Source organism: Parus major, chromosome 9, assembly GCF_001522545.3.
Source record: "Parus major isolate Abel chromosome 9, Parus_major1.1, whole genome shotgun sequence".
NCBI lineage: Eukaryota > Metazoa > Chordata > Aves > Passeriformes > Paridae > Parus > Parus major.
The window spans coordinates 14,735,041-14,752,444 of NC_031778.1; the positions used below are offsets into that span (position 1 = coordinate 14,735,041).

General features: G+C 41.6%; 1 protein-coding gene across 3 annotated transcripts in view; it reads right to left on the reverse strand.

The window, feature by feature from the left end:
* Positions 1-1,397: 1,397 nt before the first annotated feature.
* LPP (LIM domain containing preferred translocation partner in lipoma) overlaps positions 1,398-17,404 on the reverse strand; it is a 311,346-nt gene continuing 295,339 nt past the window's right edge. For all 3 annotated transcript variants that reach the window (XM_015637754.3, XM_015637755.3, XM_015637753.3), the window contains one exon: positions 1,398-16,206. In XM_015637754.3, coding sequence (XP_015493240.1) covers positions 16,078-16,206 — 129 coding nt within the window. In that variant the 3' untranslated portion in view covers positions 1,398-16,077. The remainder of the gene's footprint in view (positions 16,207-17,404) is intronic.

Here is a 17,404-nt window from a genome sequence, read left to right on the forward strand (position 1 = left end):
TGCTGCCTGCACCTCCTTCCACAGCTAGCAAAGCATCCCCTGACAATACATAACCTACTAAAGAAGTCCTTCATTTTCCCTGGTGGTGGGAAAGTAAGGATGGGATTTAATTTACAGACAAGAATATTTGGTCTGGGCAGTAGGAGAGACTGTCCAAGGGTGAAGACAACACTGCTGTAGAGAGGACTGGGAGGGGAGGTTGTGGGATCTCCATATGCAGATGTCTTCAAGGTCACACTAAAGTTTTCTTGGGAATGCCATGGAGGGACTGGGTTTAGCTGTTTTGTGTGGCTTGGGATCTTTCTATAACTCAAAAATTCTTTTAGGATAACCACATCTGCTGATAGGGAGAACAGTATTAATCTCATTTAACCCTTAAAGGCACAAAACAAACCTGTCCCAGATGCTTATCTAAAGAAAAGATGACATCTCTTCTCCATTGACAGGAGGGACAAAAAAAGTTGTCTTCTAGGCTGCTGCTAAGTTCATGGAAATGAATCCCACCTTGAAGACAATCTGTGCAGCACTGTGCAGGAGATTTCTGAGAGAAAAGGGCTTTTATAAAAAGGTCCAAGGATAGAAAGGGTAGAAAAACAGAGGCTATAAGCAGGGTGGAGATATTTAGCATATATTTCTTGTGGAAAAGCTTACTGGGATACACTGGACTCCCCACCACATGAAGCATTTCTGTCAGCAGAGTGTTCAGTGCTGCACCACGTTCTCTGGCAGGAGAGGTGGAGGTCAGGCTGTGTGGCAACCAGTGACCAGATTTTTAAAGCAGATGGGAACAATCCTGATTGTTTACCGCAATGATAGCCTAGAAACAAGTTTCTAGAAGCGACAGGCTTTGCTAACCACACTTCTTTCTACTCTCCCCATAACAGTTTGAATAATGTTTCTCCATTCAGCTGCAGAGCAAGGTGTCTGGCTCTCCTGTCACCCCATCACAACACAACTTTGAGAACATTTGTGGACACCTTCCCATACAGCCCAACTGTGCAGATTGCTGCATGGATTAGGAATGGAGCGCTCTCCACTGCAAAGGCACACATTTTTTAGGAACAGTGCAAAATTCATCAAGAGATGGTCAGTGTGATGGGGAACAGCCTCTCTTGGGACACTTTTACATCTTTACTACACCCATCAGTGAAACAGACTCTTGAATTAAGTATGCTCAGGAGCCACACAATGAAATTTCGAACCTAAAAGAAAAAAAGTTGAAGGATATGAAGCGTAATTGCAGGTGGAGGCTGGGAGAAAGTAAATACCATTCAACTTGAAAAAATAATTTCACACGCTAGCAAACAAAAATGAAATTTATAAGAAGTTTATTGGATTGGTAAAATGTAATAAAAAAGCATTTGTGATACTTCTTCTGCAAAGAAAAAAGGCATCTGGCGATTTTGCATATTTATTTTCCCTTACAAAACATTTGAAAAGCATAACTGATAAAAAGGATAACAACTGAAAGAGCAGAGCAAAGAGGAAAATACATCTCAATATAATTGGATAATGCATAATAAAAATACAGAAAACACATGCTTAAAACAGCTTTCATTCTCTTATTGTAAAAAGTTATTTTATGTGTTGAATAAAAAATATATGCCGGTTGCTCTGAAAATTGCAGTTTAAAAGAGGTAACTAGCTGAGAACAAAATATATATATCTATATATATTTATAAATATAGAAAAATGTGTATATGCTGAATCTGTCCTCAGAACAAATTGGAATAAATGATTTTCAATTCATGCACACAAGTTACCAGAGAAAAAACTTCATTTATTGCCTAGCAGATCGATCCTGAAAGGTGCTGATTGCATTTCCTGAGTGCCCTCAAAGCCCTGTGGGAGCAGTCAGTGAGGGAGACAAGTGGCCTGATGGGTTCAGTGACAAGGGAGGCTACTCAGCAGCTCACAGGAGGTGCACTCAGCAATTCACAGGAATCAGAAAAATTCCAATGGCAGCAGGATTAGGCCCCCCACAGGCTTGGGTAGTGCTTTTGCTCAGCAAGGAGTAAAAATCTGGTACCCCCAAGCTCTGACAGACAGGAGACCAGTCCTAAAAGCTCAAGTAATGTTACTTCATTAGGATCCGAGGGTATAGAGTGTGCAGCAGAAGCATTCCTCACACAGGAAGTGCTTCCTTGTGCCCCCTGCCCAGATCCCTAGGCTAGTGATTCACATTTAAAAGGAAGATGCTTCCCATACCACTGAGAGCCTCTGTCGGCTGACACTGCACAAGGAGAGTGCCCAGTTACGCTCCCTCCCAACTGCAACAAAGGCAACAACGCAAAACCTTCTCCATCTCAAGGGCTAAACCAACAACCACCACGAAGCTGAAACACCACCTCAAACCACTGTGAATTACTGCACATCCAGGACAGATCATCCCCAGTGAACCCTCGAGCAGACAGCTCTGCAGCTGGCAGGGGTAGGCCAAAGCATAGCAGCTACATAGGACACATACATTCCTGGGGGCACTTCCTCCTTGCAGTCTGAAAGAGCTGAATCATTCTCCCAGCCTTTAGGGGGTTCTCCATGGGGCACAGAGCCAATAAGAAACTTTCTGGAATGACCTATGTGTGGTTCAGATCCCCTTGTATCAGCCCACAGGCAAAGCCAGCGTGAGAGATTGGGCTCTGAAAACATGTTGTTTTGTTCTGCAAACTGACTGCAGAATTAGTACTCGGGGTCTCTCATTTGACTAACTAGAGGGAAGGCTCTGGAGGCTGCTCTCCAGTCTCTCTGACTGTCCAAAGCACAGGCTGTGGCATGGGAAAGTACAGGACCATTAAGGAAGTTGATGTCTCACCAAGGCAGATCCTTGCTAGCAAGACTGTGAAAGAAAGTCCAGGCATTACTTGGCTCTACCCTTACCTCTACCAATACTCAGTTCTCACTCTCCAAAGAGACAGCAGAGGAGGTCACAGTGGTACAGTTCAGAGCATCAAAACATCAAGTCTCTCCCTTTACTGCATTTCCAATACACCTTGCATTTCCTGTCCAATCACAGCAGACAAAAATTTGCTATAACATTATTTTAAGGGTTGAAAATGAGAGCATATCAGCCTTTTTAATACAGTAGCACCAATCAAACTTTAGTTCACCTTCAGATTTTCTCCTCTAGCATTATATAAAAAATGAGTGATGGAGATTTTTTGTAAGAGACAATATTAAGGGAATAAATTCTTCAGATATGAATGACTCTGGAGTTCTGATCAGGAAGAGATGTTTGAGGAAATACAGCGAAGTATACCTCTGCTACAGAACAGTTGTCCACCAGACAACAGGGTGTGTAAAGCAAGACAAGCTGTACTGATGGGATAAGCAATTGCTTTGCTTATCCCCATGGAGAACAAATGCTCAGCATTAGCCTCTTTCTTCTCCATCACCCTCCTAGTTCCCATCCCTGCTCAGCACTAGGACTGTTTCTCTGCTGCCCATAAAGGAGCACAGCAGGTCTCTGGAAAGGCACACAGTGAAGAAAGTGGAATACACTTTTGCAAAGGCAGCTCTGTCGATAGCCTACTTGTCACCTTGCTGGTTGTTCTGTTGAGATGCTTTTCAGCAGCTTAGCTACTTAGGCTATTAGAAATACTACTCTTTCGGTGGATAAAACAAAGAACTAGATCAGGCCTGGGGGACAAGGCACAAAATGTCCATTTGCCAACCTGAAATGGGTTTGCAGCCCACACAAAGCAGTTAGTAAAGCACTGGCAGATGCAAAAAAAAATGCCCCAGTTTGGATTTTCAATGGGTACCATCTCAACACAGTTGAAACACAAACTACAACCTCCGGCTGTGCATTTCAGTGCAAACTGCTCTTATCTCATGCAGCCCTGAATGAAACATTAGCACAAAGGCAGCCTAATTGGAACAGGATCTTCTCCTCCTTCCCTGCAAATCCTCGTCATCGCACACAGTGCCACAGCTAATGGCAGAGACAAAACGGCTGATTCTGGCAAAATACTCATACTAGGAAGGCAGGATCAAGCCCTAGGCTGGACACAGACTCACCATGGGGAGCAGCACTGGCTGTGGAGAGGATAAGGTTGACCTTGCTCCCATAGCAGGCCTTCATCACTCCCATGCTGCAGCAGCGTGGAAAGCTGGAGAAAATGTTTGCAGAGGAGATGCTGGGCTCTGGGTTAGTTTAGGGAACAGAGGGTGTCATTTTTCTCCTTGTATACCACCCAGAAAAATTATAAAAGCAACAAGAAACGACACTGAATGGCCATCTCCCCTTTAGTTTTGAAAACCTCTATATCAGACTGGAAAATATTCTGATTGCATTTTCTGGTTCCAAATTCTAGGTGACCTCTCCTAGACAGAGCTCCTAACTGTTTTCATTCAGTGCCCAAACCAAAGAGCTCCATACCCTATCGGGACCAGGGCAAGACTACAACTCAACAAATGAAAAGTAAAAATAATGATACCATGAAAAAGCATAGTCTTGATTACCAAAAATGCTGAATAAGCAAAGCTACTCTGGAACAAAATCAGCGGGAGACATAGGAACAGCCATTAAAGTAAAAAACCAGAGCAATTCTGCCCTTTATTTTCTTGCCACGTTTATTATTTTCACCTCTCTCTTCTCACAGATGAAGTGAGGCAGGCCAGTTCTTTTTCCTTTTCAAGCCGGCTTTGCTCTCTGGGCTGTCGCGCTGCTGGCACAGCCCTGCGGAGACAGGACTTCCCGCACTTCAGGGGAATGCTGAACTGGGGCTATTTTTTAAACATCAAACTATTCCTGTTCACTGTACACTCTGCTTCCAAAAATAAAACAAGCATCCGAGTCTTTAAACAAGCAGACGGACCCTTTAAAGTCTCATAACAATGTTTTAAACCTGGGGTGGGAGGGATGGGAACGGGAATACATTTTCCTACTAATTGGAAATAATGAAACCAATGTTTGTGGATATGAAATGCTGGGTAATAACAAATCAGAGGTCTGTTGCTGAGCCCGTTCTGCCAGACAGCCTTTGTGAGAAAAAGACAGCAAGAAAGGGTTTTCTCTTTGCATTGATGAACTTAAAATGAAAGCAAGGGCAATACATGGGAAAGAAAAAGGTAGACAGGTACAGGGCATGGAAATTATTTGCCTGGAGCAACCACAGAAGTAGGCAGAAAAATGGCAAAAATAATGTCTCCTTTTTTCCTTAGCCCTGGTTCCTAAAACTAGTTTGGGAATGAACTGGGGGAAGGGGAGGAAGGAGCAGCAATTTGAACACAGCAGATGCTCCAGTTAAACCATATCTTCTCAGAGAGGAACTGAGGGTGGGGGCAGGGGAGATGGCTATTATTAATGTCCTTCCGTATATAGCAAAGCAGACATCCTGCATAATGGCAACACAATACATCAATAATAGCCCAAGAATAGCTTCCTACCGGTTTTTTCCCCCTGACAGTTAGAAACATAAAGAGAAAAATCAAGCTGCTGAGATAAATAGCTGAGTCTCCACCCCCACCTCAAATTGCCTTGGCATATTTTAAGAGATAAATGGTTCTATGAGAAATTTAAATAGCTTTCTCTTTTCTTTTTTGGCAGCTGCAGGAACTGGGTCAGGTGTAGAAATTATTAATTTAGAAGCCTGAAAAACCCATGTTTGAAACTAAGTTTTTTTTTTTTTTTTTTTTTTTTTTTCCTTTAAAGCATCAACTTTCTTAGAAGCAGAGTTACAAAAAATAAAAAATAATTGAGGGGCATTTTTTAAGCAGAAGTCAGGTTAAAAATAATGAAATAACAGTCCAAGCTATAGAAAAGGGACAATTTGGGTAACAGTTTAATGGACATTAAAAGTATCTGTAGTATATTGTTAATGGTTTTTTTTGCAGAGTACAGTATTTGCCTAATGGCTTTCATTCCTCTTGATCAAACATAGCACCGGAGTCTGCCTTGAGGAAGAGATGTGGGGGACACCATTCTGTAGCTTTACACAAAGTTCAGTGAATGTTTCCAAAGAGACAAGAGATTACTCCCAAAGTGACCAGCACCAAACACTCCCACAAGCAGCCCATTATTATCCTGCAGGTCTCAGAACTGACACCTCAGGGAGCTCATCTGCTTGAGGCTGTGCTCGCTGGTGAACCTCGTACTGAACCATGTGTAAATCACTGCCTTTCCCCTCCCACTCAAGTTACTCTAGCTTTCCACATTGATACCAGGATTTGTAACACAGCTTCTCTGCACGATGCCAAAAGCCATCTCCCTCCTCATGCCATATGGGGAAGGATCTCTTTGCAACCATAAAACCTTGAATCTTACAGAGAAAAAAGGTCAAATCCTGTAGGAATAGCTCTGAGCAAAGAAATGCTGATGAAATATCTCACAGGAGAGTACACTAGTTAAGACCTGTAAAAGGTTCAAATTTCCAGTGCTATAAAGAACTCTGAGGTCTTGAAAGATACCCAGTTGGCAGGCAGCCCACTTCCTGTGCTGCATGGCTGCTAAAATCCTCCCGCTCATCGTCTCTGCTCTGTGTCCCAAGTCAGGCAGATACCTGAGAGGGAGGAGGACTCCCTCGTTCATACTCACTGCACCTCGCAGGGCTCATGGCTCGTGCTCTCCTTCCCTTAGTGACCAATCAAAAATTTAAAAAGGTGACAAAGAGCCAGATGTAAATAGAACTTCAGTGCCTAGAAAGTCAGAGCACAGATAGGATCAGAAGACAGACTGTAATTACAGGCCCTGCTACTTATTACATAGGCCAGTTGGGCTACACGAGCCTTTGGTGGAAACTTCCTGTGCAATTAATAAAGGAGAAACAGAATACTTTTGCAATCACTTTTCTAGCTTTCGCTGTGGGGGTCCAATCCTGCCATCCTGGATTAGCTCTAATCATAGACAATCCTTCTCTGCATAAAATGAAGGCATGTGTTCTGTAAGACTAAGAAAATAAAAGAAAAAAGAAAAAAGGACAAAACCCTCATTGCAAACCTACACCATGCAATCAAGAAGGAAAGGAAACTGATCCCGATCCCCCCCAGATCGTAATCTGACAATGTTTTCAAGGCATCTGGCAAAAAGGAAGAATAAAGAAGAATGCTATGAAATATTTAAAATCCTACTTCTGTCAAGAATACGTGAGAGAAGAAAGGTGAGTTTGAAAGGGCTGCATTATTTGTAAAGCAAAACCTGAAAGCACCACCTTTTGCATAGAGGCATGAGGTGCCCTTAGCCTGGGCCAGAGCGGTCCTGAGAACAAATACCAGGCACTGATTCAGCAGGGACTGGTGTGACAGTCCAGGCTGGGTGCAGGAGGGACCCAAGGGCTGTCCTGCAACACCCTGGGATGTACCACAGGACATGGAGGCTAAGGACATGTGTTGCTATTACAGCAAAACAGCTGTGCCTTTACAGCCAGCAACTGATCCTCCTCGGCTAAAGCTCGAATCAGATTTTCAAGAGCATGAGAAATGGAGCATCCCTAGGGGAGGATTTCTCCTAAAGGCACTTTTTTTACTGCTGAGATTCTCACCAAAGAGACTTCCAAGGAAGGGGAGACTGCCCTGTGAGATCTGAGATGCATCAAATGACACTTTGCTTTGCTCTTGCACCCAAGATATTTTCCAATCTCAGAACCCCACTGGTACAGAGCACCTTTGCAGAAAGATCTCAAAGTGGGCCTGACCACTGGACTGATCCCAACCCCATCTCAAGAAGCAGGCACAGAAAAGAGCTGGATGTGCCCAACTGTCATAAGGAGGAAGCCCCCAAGCAGATATTCCAGATATTCAGGAGTTCCAATGCTCAGCTGAGCCTTTTTCTTGGTCACAGCCACGTGCCTGCTGTACAGTCTCAGTAGGAACCATAACAGATTTCAGGACTGGTACTGGGCATACAAATGGGACCAAAATGATCCTGAAATGCTGAAACAAAAGACACTTTGGAACAAAACTGGCACAGCCACAATCCCCACAATGCTTGTGTAAGATAGAAAGAAAGAATCCCTAGAATGTATTTATCAAAAGCTATTTTATGCAGATTTTTCCTTTTGAATATTTAAAACATGGTGAATATTAAACTTCAGAGATTCTTAATATGTTCCAAAGCCCCACGGACCTTTGAAATGCTAGCTCATCAATATGCAACATCTAATCTTGTCAGGAAAAGTAAAAGAGGGGGAAAAAGAAAAGCTATTCATCCTCTGCACACAGAGGTTACAGTGAGAATCCCAAGGAAAATAAAAAAACAACCAACTTCCAGCATCTTATGCAATAGGTTAAATTTACTCTGGTTGGGAAAGTTTCACTTTCTGCAAGAGAGAAAGTGCCTGTACGTGCACAGCCATTGGAAGCTTCTTCTGAAGTGTGAGGCTGAAACTGTGTAGCTGGATTACAGTAAGTAGTTTATTAAAAAAAACAAGGCTTGTGGCTTTGCATCCTGTTCCAGTCCAATGCAGTCTCAGGATCCCCTCTCCAAAGGCCAGCAGACAGTGCGCCACCTAAAAATCCATTCTAGTCCAAAATGCTGTGGTTGAAATGGTTTTGCTTGTTTATAAAGTTTAGTGTTTCGTATCGCTTGCATCTGACCTTCAGCAGAAAGAAAAGCTCAGTTAAATTGTGCAAATATGTACCAAATGGGAGCAAGGGAAGGCAGCCAAAAATGCTGCATGAGCTTTTGCAGGGCTGCAGCCTTTTAGGAGCACCAGTTAGATGAACTGGATGAGAGGCCAAATTGATTTAGGCTCCAGGCAGGAGCTTAAAACACCATGACATCCAAATTCACAAAGAAAATGTTCTGTTACTGCAACCCCAAATTTCCTGCACATGAAAACACTGTTTTCTTTCATCTTTAGGAGATGCTAGTTCTGTAATCCGACATTTAAAAATGAACAAACAAACAGGAGTCAGCTGACAAAGGATTCTTGCTGGTGAATGGAAGTAGGTCACTCTGAGTATTTAGCCTTTACAGTCTGGCTTAATATTAGTGTTGTACACAGAGCAGTAACCAAACTGCACTGGAGACAGGGAAAGACTCTAATTTTGTCTTTTCTGTGAAAATTAGCATTAACATTCTGCATGAATGTGCAATGCCTCCCCAGCAGCCGATATCTGGTTAATTAAAAGAAAAACCACAACCACAAAGCAAACCACACACTAAATTAAACAACAACAACAAAAAACCCTTACTGGTCAGCCTGCATTTAAAGACATCTCAGTATGAGTAATTGGGGAGAGAGGAATTTTCCTGAAGGAACATAAAAGAAAATGAAAGCTTTACATACAACACCAAATAAAATCTTCTGTCTCTCACGAATGCAAATTCTGGCTGCCCTTTTACACAAACATATTAAAAGAATATAACTGGAGGAAAAAATAAAGAGGAAAAGCTAATAAAATCATTTTTGAGGAAAAAAAAATATTTAAAAAACAAACTATCCTTCAAATATATTTCTTCATGGTAAATCCCTGCAATCATGTGGTTCTAAATTACACGGTTAAATATGACTGAAAAAGTAAGGCACAATTTCATAATCATTTAAAAAGCAATAATTATAACAATTTTCTTTGATATCCATATGGCAGGCCACTGATACTAAGGACACACAAAACTGCTTGATTAAAGATCTGAACAAGTTTTTCCAACTACTAGCTAAGACTCACAATACCTCGGTGAAGTAAGTAAGAAACCATCTTTACTGCAAAGATGAGTGCACACTGAGGACATGGAAAAAGTGGGTAAGAGGGTGGCTTGTGGACAAGGGGAGGCAGAGGCAGAAAAGCAGAGACACCCCAAGCATGGTGTTCCTGGGGAGTGACTCTAACCCCTGGAATTGTAAAGGTAATGCCACCACTGGGGCTTCTGTTTCCTTCCTCATTTTCTAAAATATCTAGGTAGGATGAGAATACTGGACAAATGGCAACATTTTAAAAAATGTTTTAACTGGATGTCCTTGTTACCCGTGATAAACCCTGTGCTTCCACACATTACATGAAGCCAAAGAGACCAGGGATGTGTAGTCAGGAATAAAGCCCAGTGGAGTATAAGAAGCAACAGCTGTCAATATTGCAGCCTGTATTTCTACTCAGCTACAGCCCCACAAACACCTGACATGTGTGTGTCTGTATGCTAGACTGCTCTGCAAGGGTGGAACTTAGATTTTTTCTCACTACAGCAGAAAATTTCCAGCCTAAAGTGAGAGCTCAATGTCCACCAGGAAACCTACTGAGGTTACGTTTTTTTCTCTTAGATTTTCAGATGCTGGATGAATGCTATCATTTCACAGGTGTAAAGTCTGTTCTCTATCAGGCTCCAAATGCCAGTTGGGAAACCAACTGTTGCAAATAAAAAGCTGAAATGCTGAGGAAGACAGGTAATATTTCTAGAAATGTTTAAGGAAAAATGCCATTCCCAAGCCCAGAAAGGAGATGAAGTTCAATCAGTATCTCTTGATTTTCATGGCAGTTGCCATAATTGAGCTTATAGTCTTCAGTAATTTCAGGGGAAAAAGCCAAACAGAAAGAGACCTCAAGATAAAAACAAAGAAGAAATTTGAAGTTGCCACAGAAAAAGACACTGGCAGTCCCTATAGCCAGCCACTCCATGGCTTTAAGATGGGTAAGAAAAATGAATCCAATAGAAGTAACACTGTTATTTTCAGAGTCACATTACTTGGATTATTCTAACAAAGGAAACAGTGACTTCAAAATTAGCAAAACTAGTTAAAAATAGGGAAAAAATATCTTGTGAAAAATTTCAAAGCTTTTTTTATTTCTCCAGGTCCAATATTGAACCATTTCCCAAGAACATTTGCTTGTTTTTATGTAGAATTTTTATCCAAAGAAGTTTTCAAAATGGTTAACAGAAACTTTAATTTGCCAGTAGAAGAAACCCAAGAACTACAAAAAACTGTGAAAGATGACATGGGTCTTTGAGAAATAAAAATATTTGCTAACAATTCTGAAATTTATTTAGATAAAGATTCAGTATAATTTTAATCATAACAGCAAAAACAACCCCCTGAAAATGTTGTGGGTAACATTGCAAAAAGAGAGACTTTCTCATTAAAAAACGGCCCTTCTGGTATCACATAATTTAGAGTAAAAATTGCAACCAGATTTAAGTGGAAATAGTGTTCTCACAGCTTTCTTGGTCCGTGTTTTACTAAACTCTAGGTTATGAAGCAGTTCCTGCCCTCCTTCCACAACAAACCCTCAGTTACCATCGCTGGTGTCTTCTCGTGGGAATTCCACCACCATGGGATGGTTCAGCACCCCCTCTCCAACAGTCCCAGCTTGCAGTACTGAACCTGTGTGAGGTGTTGTCCACCCAGGCTGCTGAACAAACAGCAAATCAACACTGTGCCCCAACTGCAGGAACCAGACACCAACAGACACCAGTCAGCAACTCAAACCCTTTTGGAGCCACTCAGCGCAAGCACCACGTGTCTATCCTTGACAAAGGATTTCTCTCAAGAACCTTCTCCTGGGTCCTGTTATCCCTTGCCTTCCAGACTTTCTCAAAATCAAAAGGAACCAGCATTTATCAATACTGATAAATGCTGATAAAACCTGACTAAGCCAGGTTGAGTTAACCACAGCCAGGCAGCTGTGGACCATAACAGGTCCAAAGAGATTTCAGACAGACTTGTCATGTGTTCTCTTTAACAGCCACCATTTCTTTAAAGACACTTTTTTCTCATTCTTCTCAGGCACATTTTGCTGATAGGCAGAAAATCAACTTAAGGCCTGTGTTTTGTGAAAGTCTCGCTCCTGCTATCAGGATGAACACTGTTATGTAGAGTGACAAACACTTCGGTACTCCCACACCTCTATGATTAAGTCATTACCCAAGTGTTTTGCAGCCATGATAAAAATCTAAGAATTAAAATATTAACACCCCTCCCAAAACCAAAATTAAAGGCTTGTTATCAGATAGGCTAAAGAATTGATGTGGCTTTTTTAAAAGCAATGTTCAGTGAATAAAGTAAGTGACAATAAAACCATCACATTCACAAAATGCTAGTGTTAGCCTTGGGGATATGCTTAAGGATTGGGCTGTAACCAAGGCAACCCAGTCTCCTGGAGAAAGTTTAAGTAGACAGTTTTAAAGCCATTGCTCAAAGATACAGTAAATCTGGCTGTAGGGCTACTTGTGACATATGGAAGGTGCCACAGCCACCCAACACAAAGCACTCACCTTGTAACAACTCAGCCTCCTGTCATCTAAATGCTACATTTGATCAGCTGTGGTATTTTCCTACAGTTGGCATAAAGGTAACACAGGAGCCATTTCCTGTGCTCTGGGTAATTTGATAGAAATTTGACTGTGCCCACATCCTACCCAGATCAAACCTGTATGATCAGGGGATAAAGAACCAGTCTGGTATTAATGGCTTATGTCACACCATGCAATGGTTTTAAGTCCGTGCTTAAACAAACCCCAGGGACTTAAATATTTTGCTAAATTAGAACCTGATCCTGGGCCCTGTCTGGCCACACAAATCATGGGATCAGGCCCTACTTGCCAAAAAATGCTAGACAAAGACAAAGCAGCATAAGCAGAAACTGCAGACTTGAACAGAAATGTTTGTGTGATCTTCCAACTCTTTCTGAAAGGAACAGTTTGGACACTACCACAGCCAGATGATGTGAATTTTTGTCATGGCTAAGAAGGTCCAACTTTAAAAAACCAAGGTCTCTTTGGCAAAAAGACTCCTTCTTTGGAAGAGATAAACATGATATATTATAAATATGTGATAAATATTGTGATGAAGCCATATCCCAGTGGTTCTTAATTGCAGTGCAATTGAGATAAATCCCACCAGCATTTCCTAATTAAATCCTGAAGCATCAGCAGAGAGATTACCATATACATGTGGATGATGAGAGCCTCTGTGATGTATATACAATATCTTTCAAATATATTTATAGCAATTTTGAAAAATAAAGCCCCACAGAATAAAGACAAGGCTTTTGGACACTCACTCCTTCCAGAGAGATGGCTTTGGTGTCTAGGGGTGAAAAAAACCCCCATCATAGTACCTTTGCACAGATGTGTCAGGTCTAGAAACCAGCCACAGCACCTCAAACATCAACACTGTTCAATCTTTGTCAATCATATTTCATCCATAAAGTATTTAATGCTTCAAAAGTTTGGCTCTCACCTCCCTGCATGCCAGCCCAACTCACCACACCACTCTCATAAGAGAGGATTCAGAGCTGGATCTCCTGGCCACATGCATTGAAATGAGCTGGAATCCCAGGCCTACATACCAGCAAACTTTTCTGGAAAGAGAAAACAGAGCACCAGAAATCAGTAGTTTGGGCTAGTCTGTGATTAGTTTAATCCCCATAATGTCTCTGGGAAACTGCAAAGAAGCTCTCTCATGCAGAGGGCAGAAAACAAGGAGTGATATGACTCACTCCAGTTCAGCCTGTGGCAGGACTGTAAAAAGCCCAAAGGCTCTGAACTTGGATCCTCTCCTTAGTCTAGGCCACATTCTGTGCTGGAAGGCACAGCTGCTGGTTGCCATCAATTGCCCCAGCGTTATTCAGAGAGTCTCATCAGCCACTTGATTTAACACTCACAAGAGTAAGGAAGACCAGAGCTACATTTTCTGCCTGCTGAACAGCCCATTCTGCACCTCAGTGCATCGCATTATCACCTGTGCTTGTATCCCAGCACTGACCTCCCTTGTTTTTGTAGGGTTAGTTCAAACTAGATTTGCTCAGTATTTGCAAGGTTTTTGGAGTGGTGGTGGTACAGACTGCTTGTCAAGAAGCGAGCTCAGAAGGACCTTACATGCCACGGTTCAGGGAGCAGGAGCCCAGGTGGAACCTGGTGGGAGCCAAGGTGCCAAAAAATCTGTTTATGTCTGAGGCAGCAACATTCTTGCTGGCCAGGGTAGAAATCCAGTATAAAAAGACAAACTGCTTCAGCACAGCCTCTATGGTGGTGAAGGAAAACTCTTCTGCTCAATGATGCCACCCTTCTACAAAGACAGATTCATTTCAAGCTGTTAATTTTGGGAAACTTCCCTGACTGGCGAAGTTTGCCAACATATAAACCATGTAAGGAATGGAGGTTTCAGACTGGTATTTCTGCATTTGAATTTACCACAGACAGCTGAAGCTACTGAGTATCACAGTGCTCTTCCAGAAAGGTTAGTGCTAAAGTGAAAGGAAGTGCACCATTTGCAGGAGCTGCAGTATCACATCACAATTTTTCCTTTGTTTCCTATCAGTTCAGCTCATCTAACTTTTCTTTTCAGCATTAGTGGATGTAATTATTCTCTGTAACAGAAACCTGATACAAAAAGGAAATCACCACATTCTTATTGTTTTTCAGTGGGATGCATGAATAAAAATCTTATAACTTACTCTTGAAAAGTGCCAGTTTGTCACTTACATGGTCAATCAGACTGCAACTATTTCAATTCTGCTTCTTAATTTAAGTGCAAAGAAAGGTATTTTCCTTGATTACATCTGCAAATAAGATATTAATGTCAATTCAGTGATATGAAAATTACTCCCTCACTATGTAATTTGCACCTTAGTTATTACGGGTTTCATGAACAAGACTATTATAGCTGCTCAGAATGCCATAGATTTTTAAGTTTTTGATTTGTTTTTAATTAACCAAACTAAAAAAAAAAAAACAAAAAACCCCATACCCACATTCACGTGAAAAAAAATTATTTCCTATGCCCAGGTTTTATTTACCTTGGCCTGTATATTAATTCTGGACTGAAGATGAAAATGCTATTGCTGGCCCAGCATTCTACTGCCATGAGTTTCACCAGAGGCAAGTTATAAGTGGCTGGGATGAAAATGGAAGAAGAAAAACAATATGCCTGCTTTCTGGAAAGGCATAGTGAAGGGCTTAATACTTTCTTTAGGTTTCTTAGGATGAAAACTGAACATGTATTTAGAAGGATCTTTTTTGCTGATGTTGAAACAAGATCAGATTTTTTTTTTTTTGAAAAATACAGATCACATGTGTTAACATCAAATCAATGTTTATCATCCCAAAGCCTGATTCAATCCCTGTTACTGTTGAAGAAAAATCCTCCCATTGCAATAACAGGAGATAGAGTAAGACTTTATTGCTTGAATGTCTACCCAGAGACCAACATTGCCAGTGGTCCCACTAGAATGGGCTGTATGAGAGAGTGGCGTGAGATTTTTTTGAGCATCGCTTTGCACTGCAGTTCTGTGTAGTCATTTTTATCATTTTTTTAACCACTGGGATTTTAGAAATGTATTTCCAGCTCCACATCCCTTAAAGATCTGCTCAATGGACATGACTGGCTTATGCCTCTGGTAAATCAAAAGCATGTTTTGTGTGTAGTGTGTAGTGTGTATGTAGTGCACAGTGTGTGCAAGCTCACTTCTTTCTGTGATTTCTCATACATTGTGAATTGGAAGCATCACTACTGAATAAATTTATGCAATAGCTAAGTAGACTTTCATGAGTAAAAGAAAAATCCTATTGAACTGGAAGGGAGTGGAGACAAGTAAGGGCCTAAGAAATAACTGATCTGTCCCAAGGATACAAGATCACACCTACACTCAGGTGCAGTACAGTTGCAGTTGCACTGTTTGTGTTAATGCTGGGTCTGCTCTCCTTCTAGGACAGTGGAGCTACTTCTGCTGGTGACACAGATCCTATTAAAATCACCAGCAGACATGGATGTCCCATGACTTCAATGAGAGCTGGTCAGGTTCTCAGAATACATTGGCAGGAACCTCAGCCATCTTTCACCCTCTACCTTCATGTACTTCTTAAGAAACAGGAATCAAACACAGAAGCATAGTAAGGACCATGTTCAGACCTCCTACAGGCAGATAACTTAGGTGCTGTGACCCTTAACTCCATCAGCTGCAGAGAGAGCAGCTGCTCTGACTCACTCACTGCCCTCCTGAACACTTGTGTCTAAATTAGGTGCCTGTTGTGGGCAGTCTGAACATGGCCTCTCAAACTGCCCTCTTGTTCCAAGGCCTTCCAGTTTTACTTTTTTTTTTTTTTTTTTTTTTAAATGTCAGAGTTTCAGACCCTAGGCTGGAAAGAAATCATGCAAAGCTTGTGCAATATCCCCCAATGGGCATCCTGGGGAGGGTCACAGTTGATCCTCAGAGATCAGTGCTGGCCTTGGCAGTCAGAGCCTGGATCCGAGCAGAGTTGCAGGTCTTGCAAAGGATGTGCCCGTCCAGAGGGTAACAGCCCTGATTGTCCCCTTCAGACAGGAGGCCACCACAGTCCTAGGAAATAAGAGAACAGGAAGAGTAAAGTAAATAAGAAAGAGCAAGATAAAGCAAAGAATCTATTAGTCAAAGAAACTCTCTCCTCACTCTCCACCTTGTAACAGGATCCAGCCTGAATCAGCGCAAAGCATGAAGCTGAGGTACGTGATGTCTTTTACGATTAAGCCATTTTCTGATAAGAGACAATGCTGCAGAGAAGATGGGTTCCCAAGCTCTCTGCTGAATTTAATCCAATTGAAAATAAAAGGAGATTATTCCTTTCACATTTCTGAGGAAGTAAAAGTCTTTAGCATTGGAGAAACATCAAACTGAAGCACATATTTATTAATTCAAAAAAAGATAAAAACGAAGCACCACTGGGAAAAAGTTTAGTACCAATATCTGACTATAGGTAATCTCCTTTGGAACAGATAATGCCATGAAGTTACATCCTCCATTCCAGGGGTGGCAGCTAAGCAAAACCTCTGCCTGTCTCCCATTAGCAGAACTGTCACCTGTGTGTGTATTACAATTGGCCAAAAAGGTTGTGACAAAAAGAAGGATGTCAGACAGGAACATGGAAACCCCACTACAAGGTCCCCAGACCTGCTGCAGAGACCTCAGCCTATAAGCTTTAAGGCTGAGTATAGCTGCTAGAAAAGTTGGGAATTACCCCTCACCGTGTGATCAAGCAATCATTTGGCCCAGGACTGCTGATGGATCCATGTGTGTGAAAGCCTGGGTATCTCAGCAGCCAGCATGGGGACATGCTGTATGATGAATTAGACTACAAAATTTAATGTAAGAATTCCCCAGCATCTTAAAAAATAATGGGCCTAACTAATGGGCTGATATGTACCCTGAAAGCCAAGGTCAGACTGAGAATTGAACCAGATGCCTCAAGTTTTGGCCTAGACCTTTAAACCTTAGTCCATCCTTCTTTCCAATTAAGGTTCTTAAAACCTGCAACTGCAATAAGAAATATATTTGGTCTCATTTTCTTACCCTGCCATCTGGCTGATGTATTATCCAACAAGTAACACTAGCACTGAAGAATTCTTGAAGGTTCCCTAACACAGCTGTTCTCATATGCTAATTGCTTTAAGGTGATTTTTATTCTCTGTCTTCAGATTCTTACCATCAAAATTACATGAAGTGTGTAATGAAACTGAACAGGAAAAGTAGCACAAAAAGCATTGCACAAAACAAGAATGAT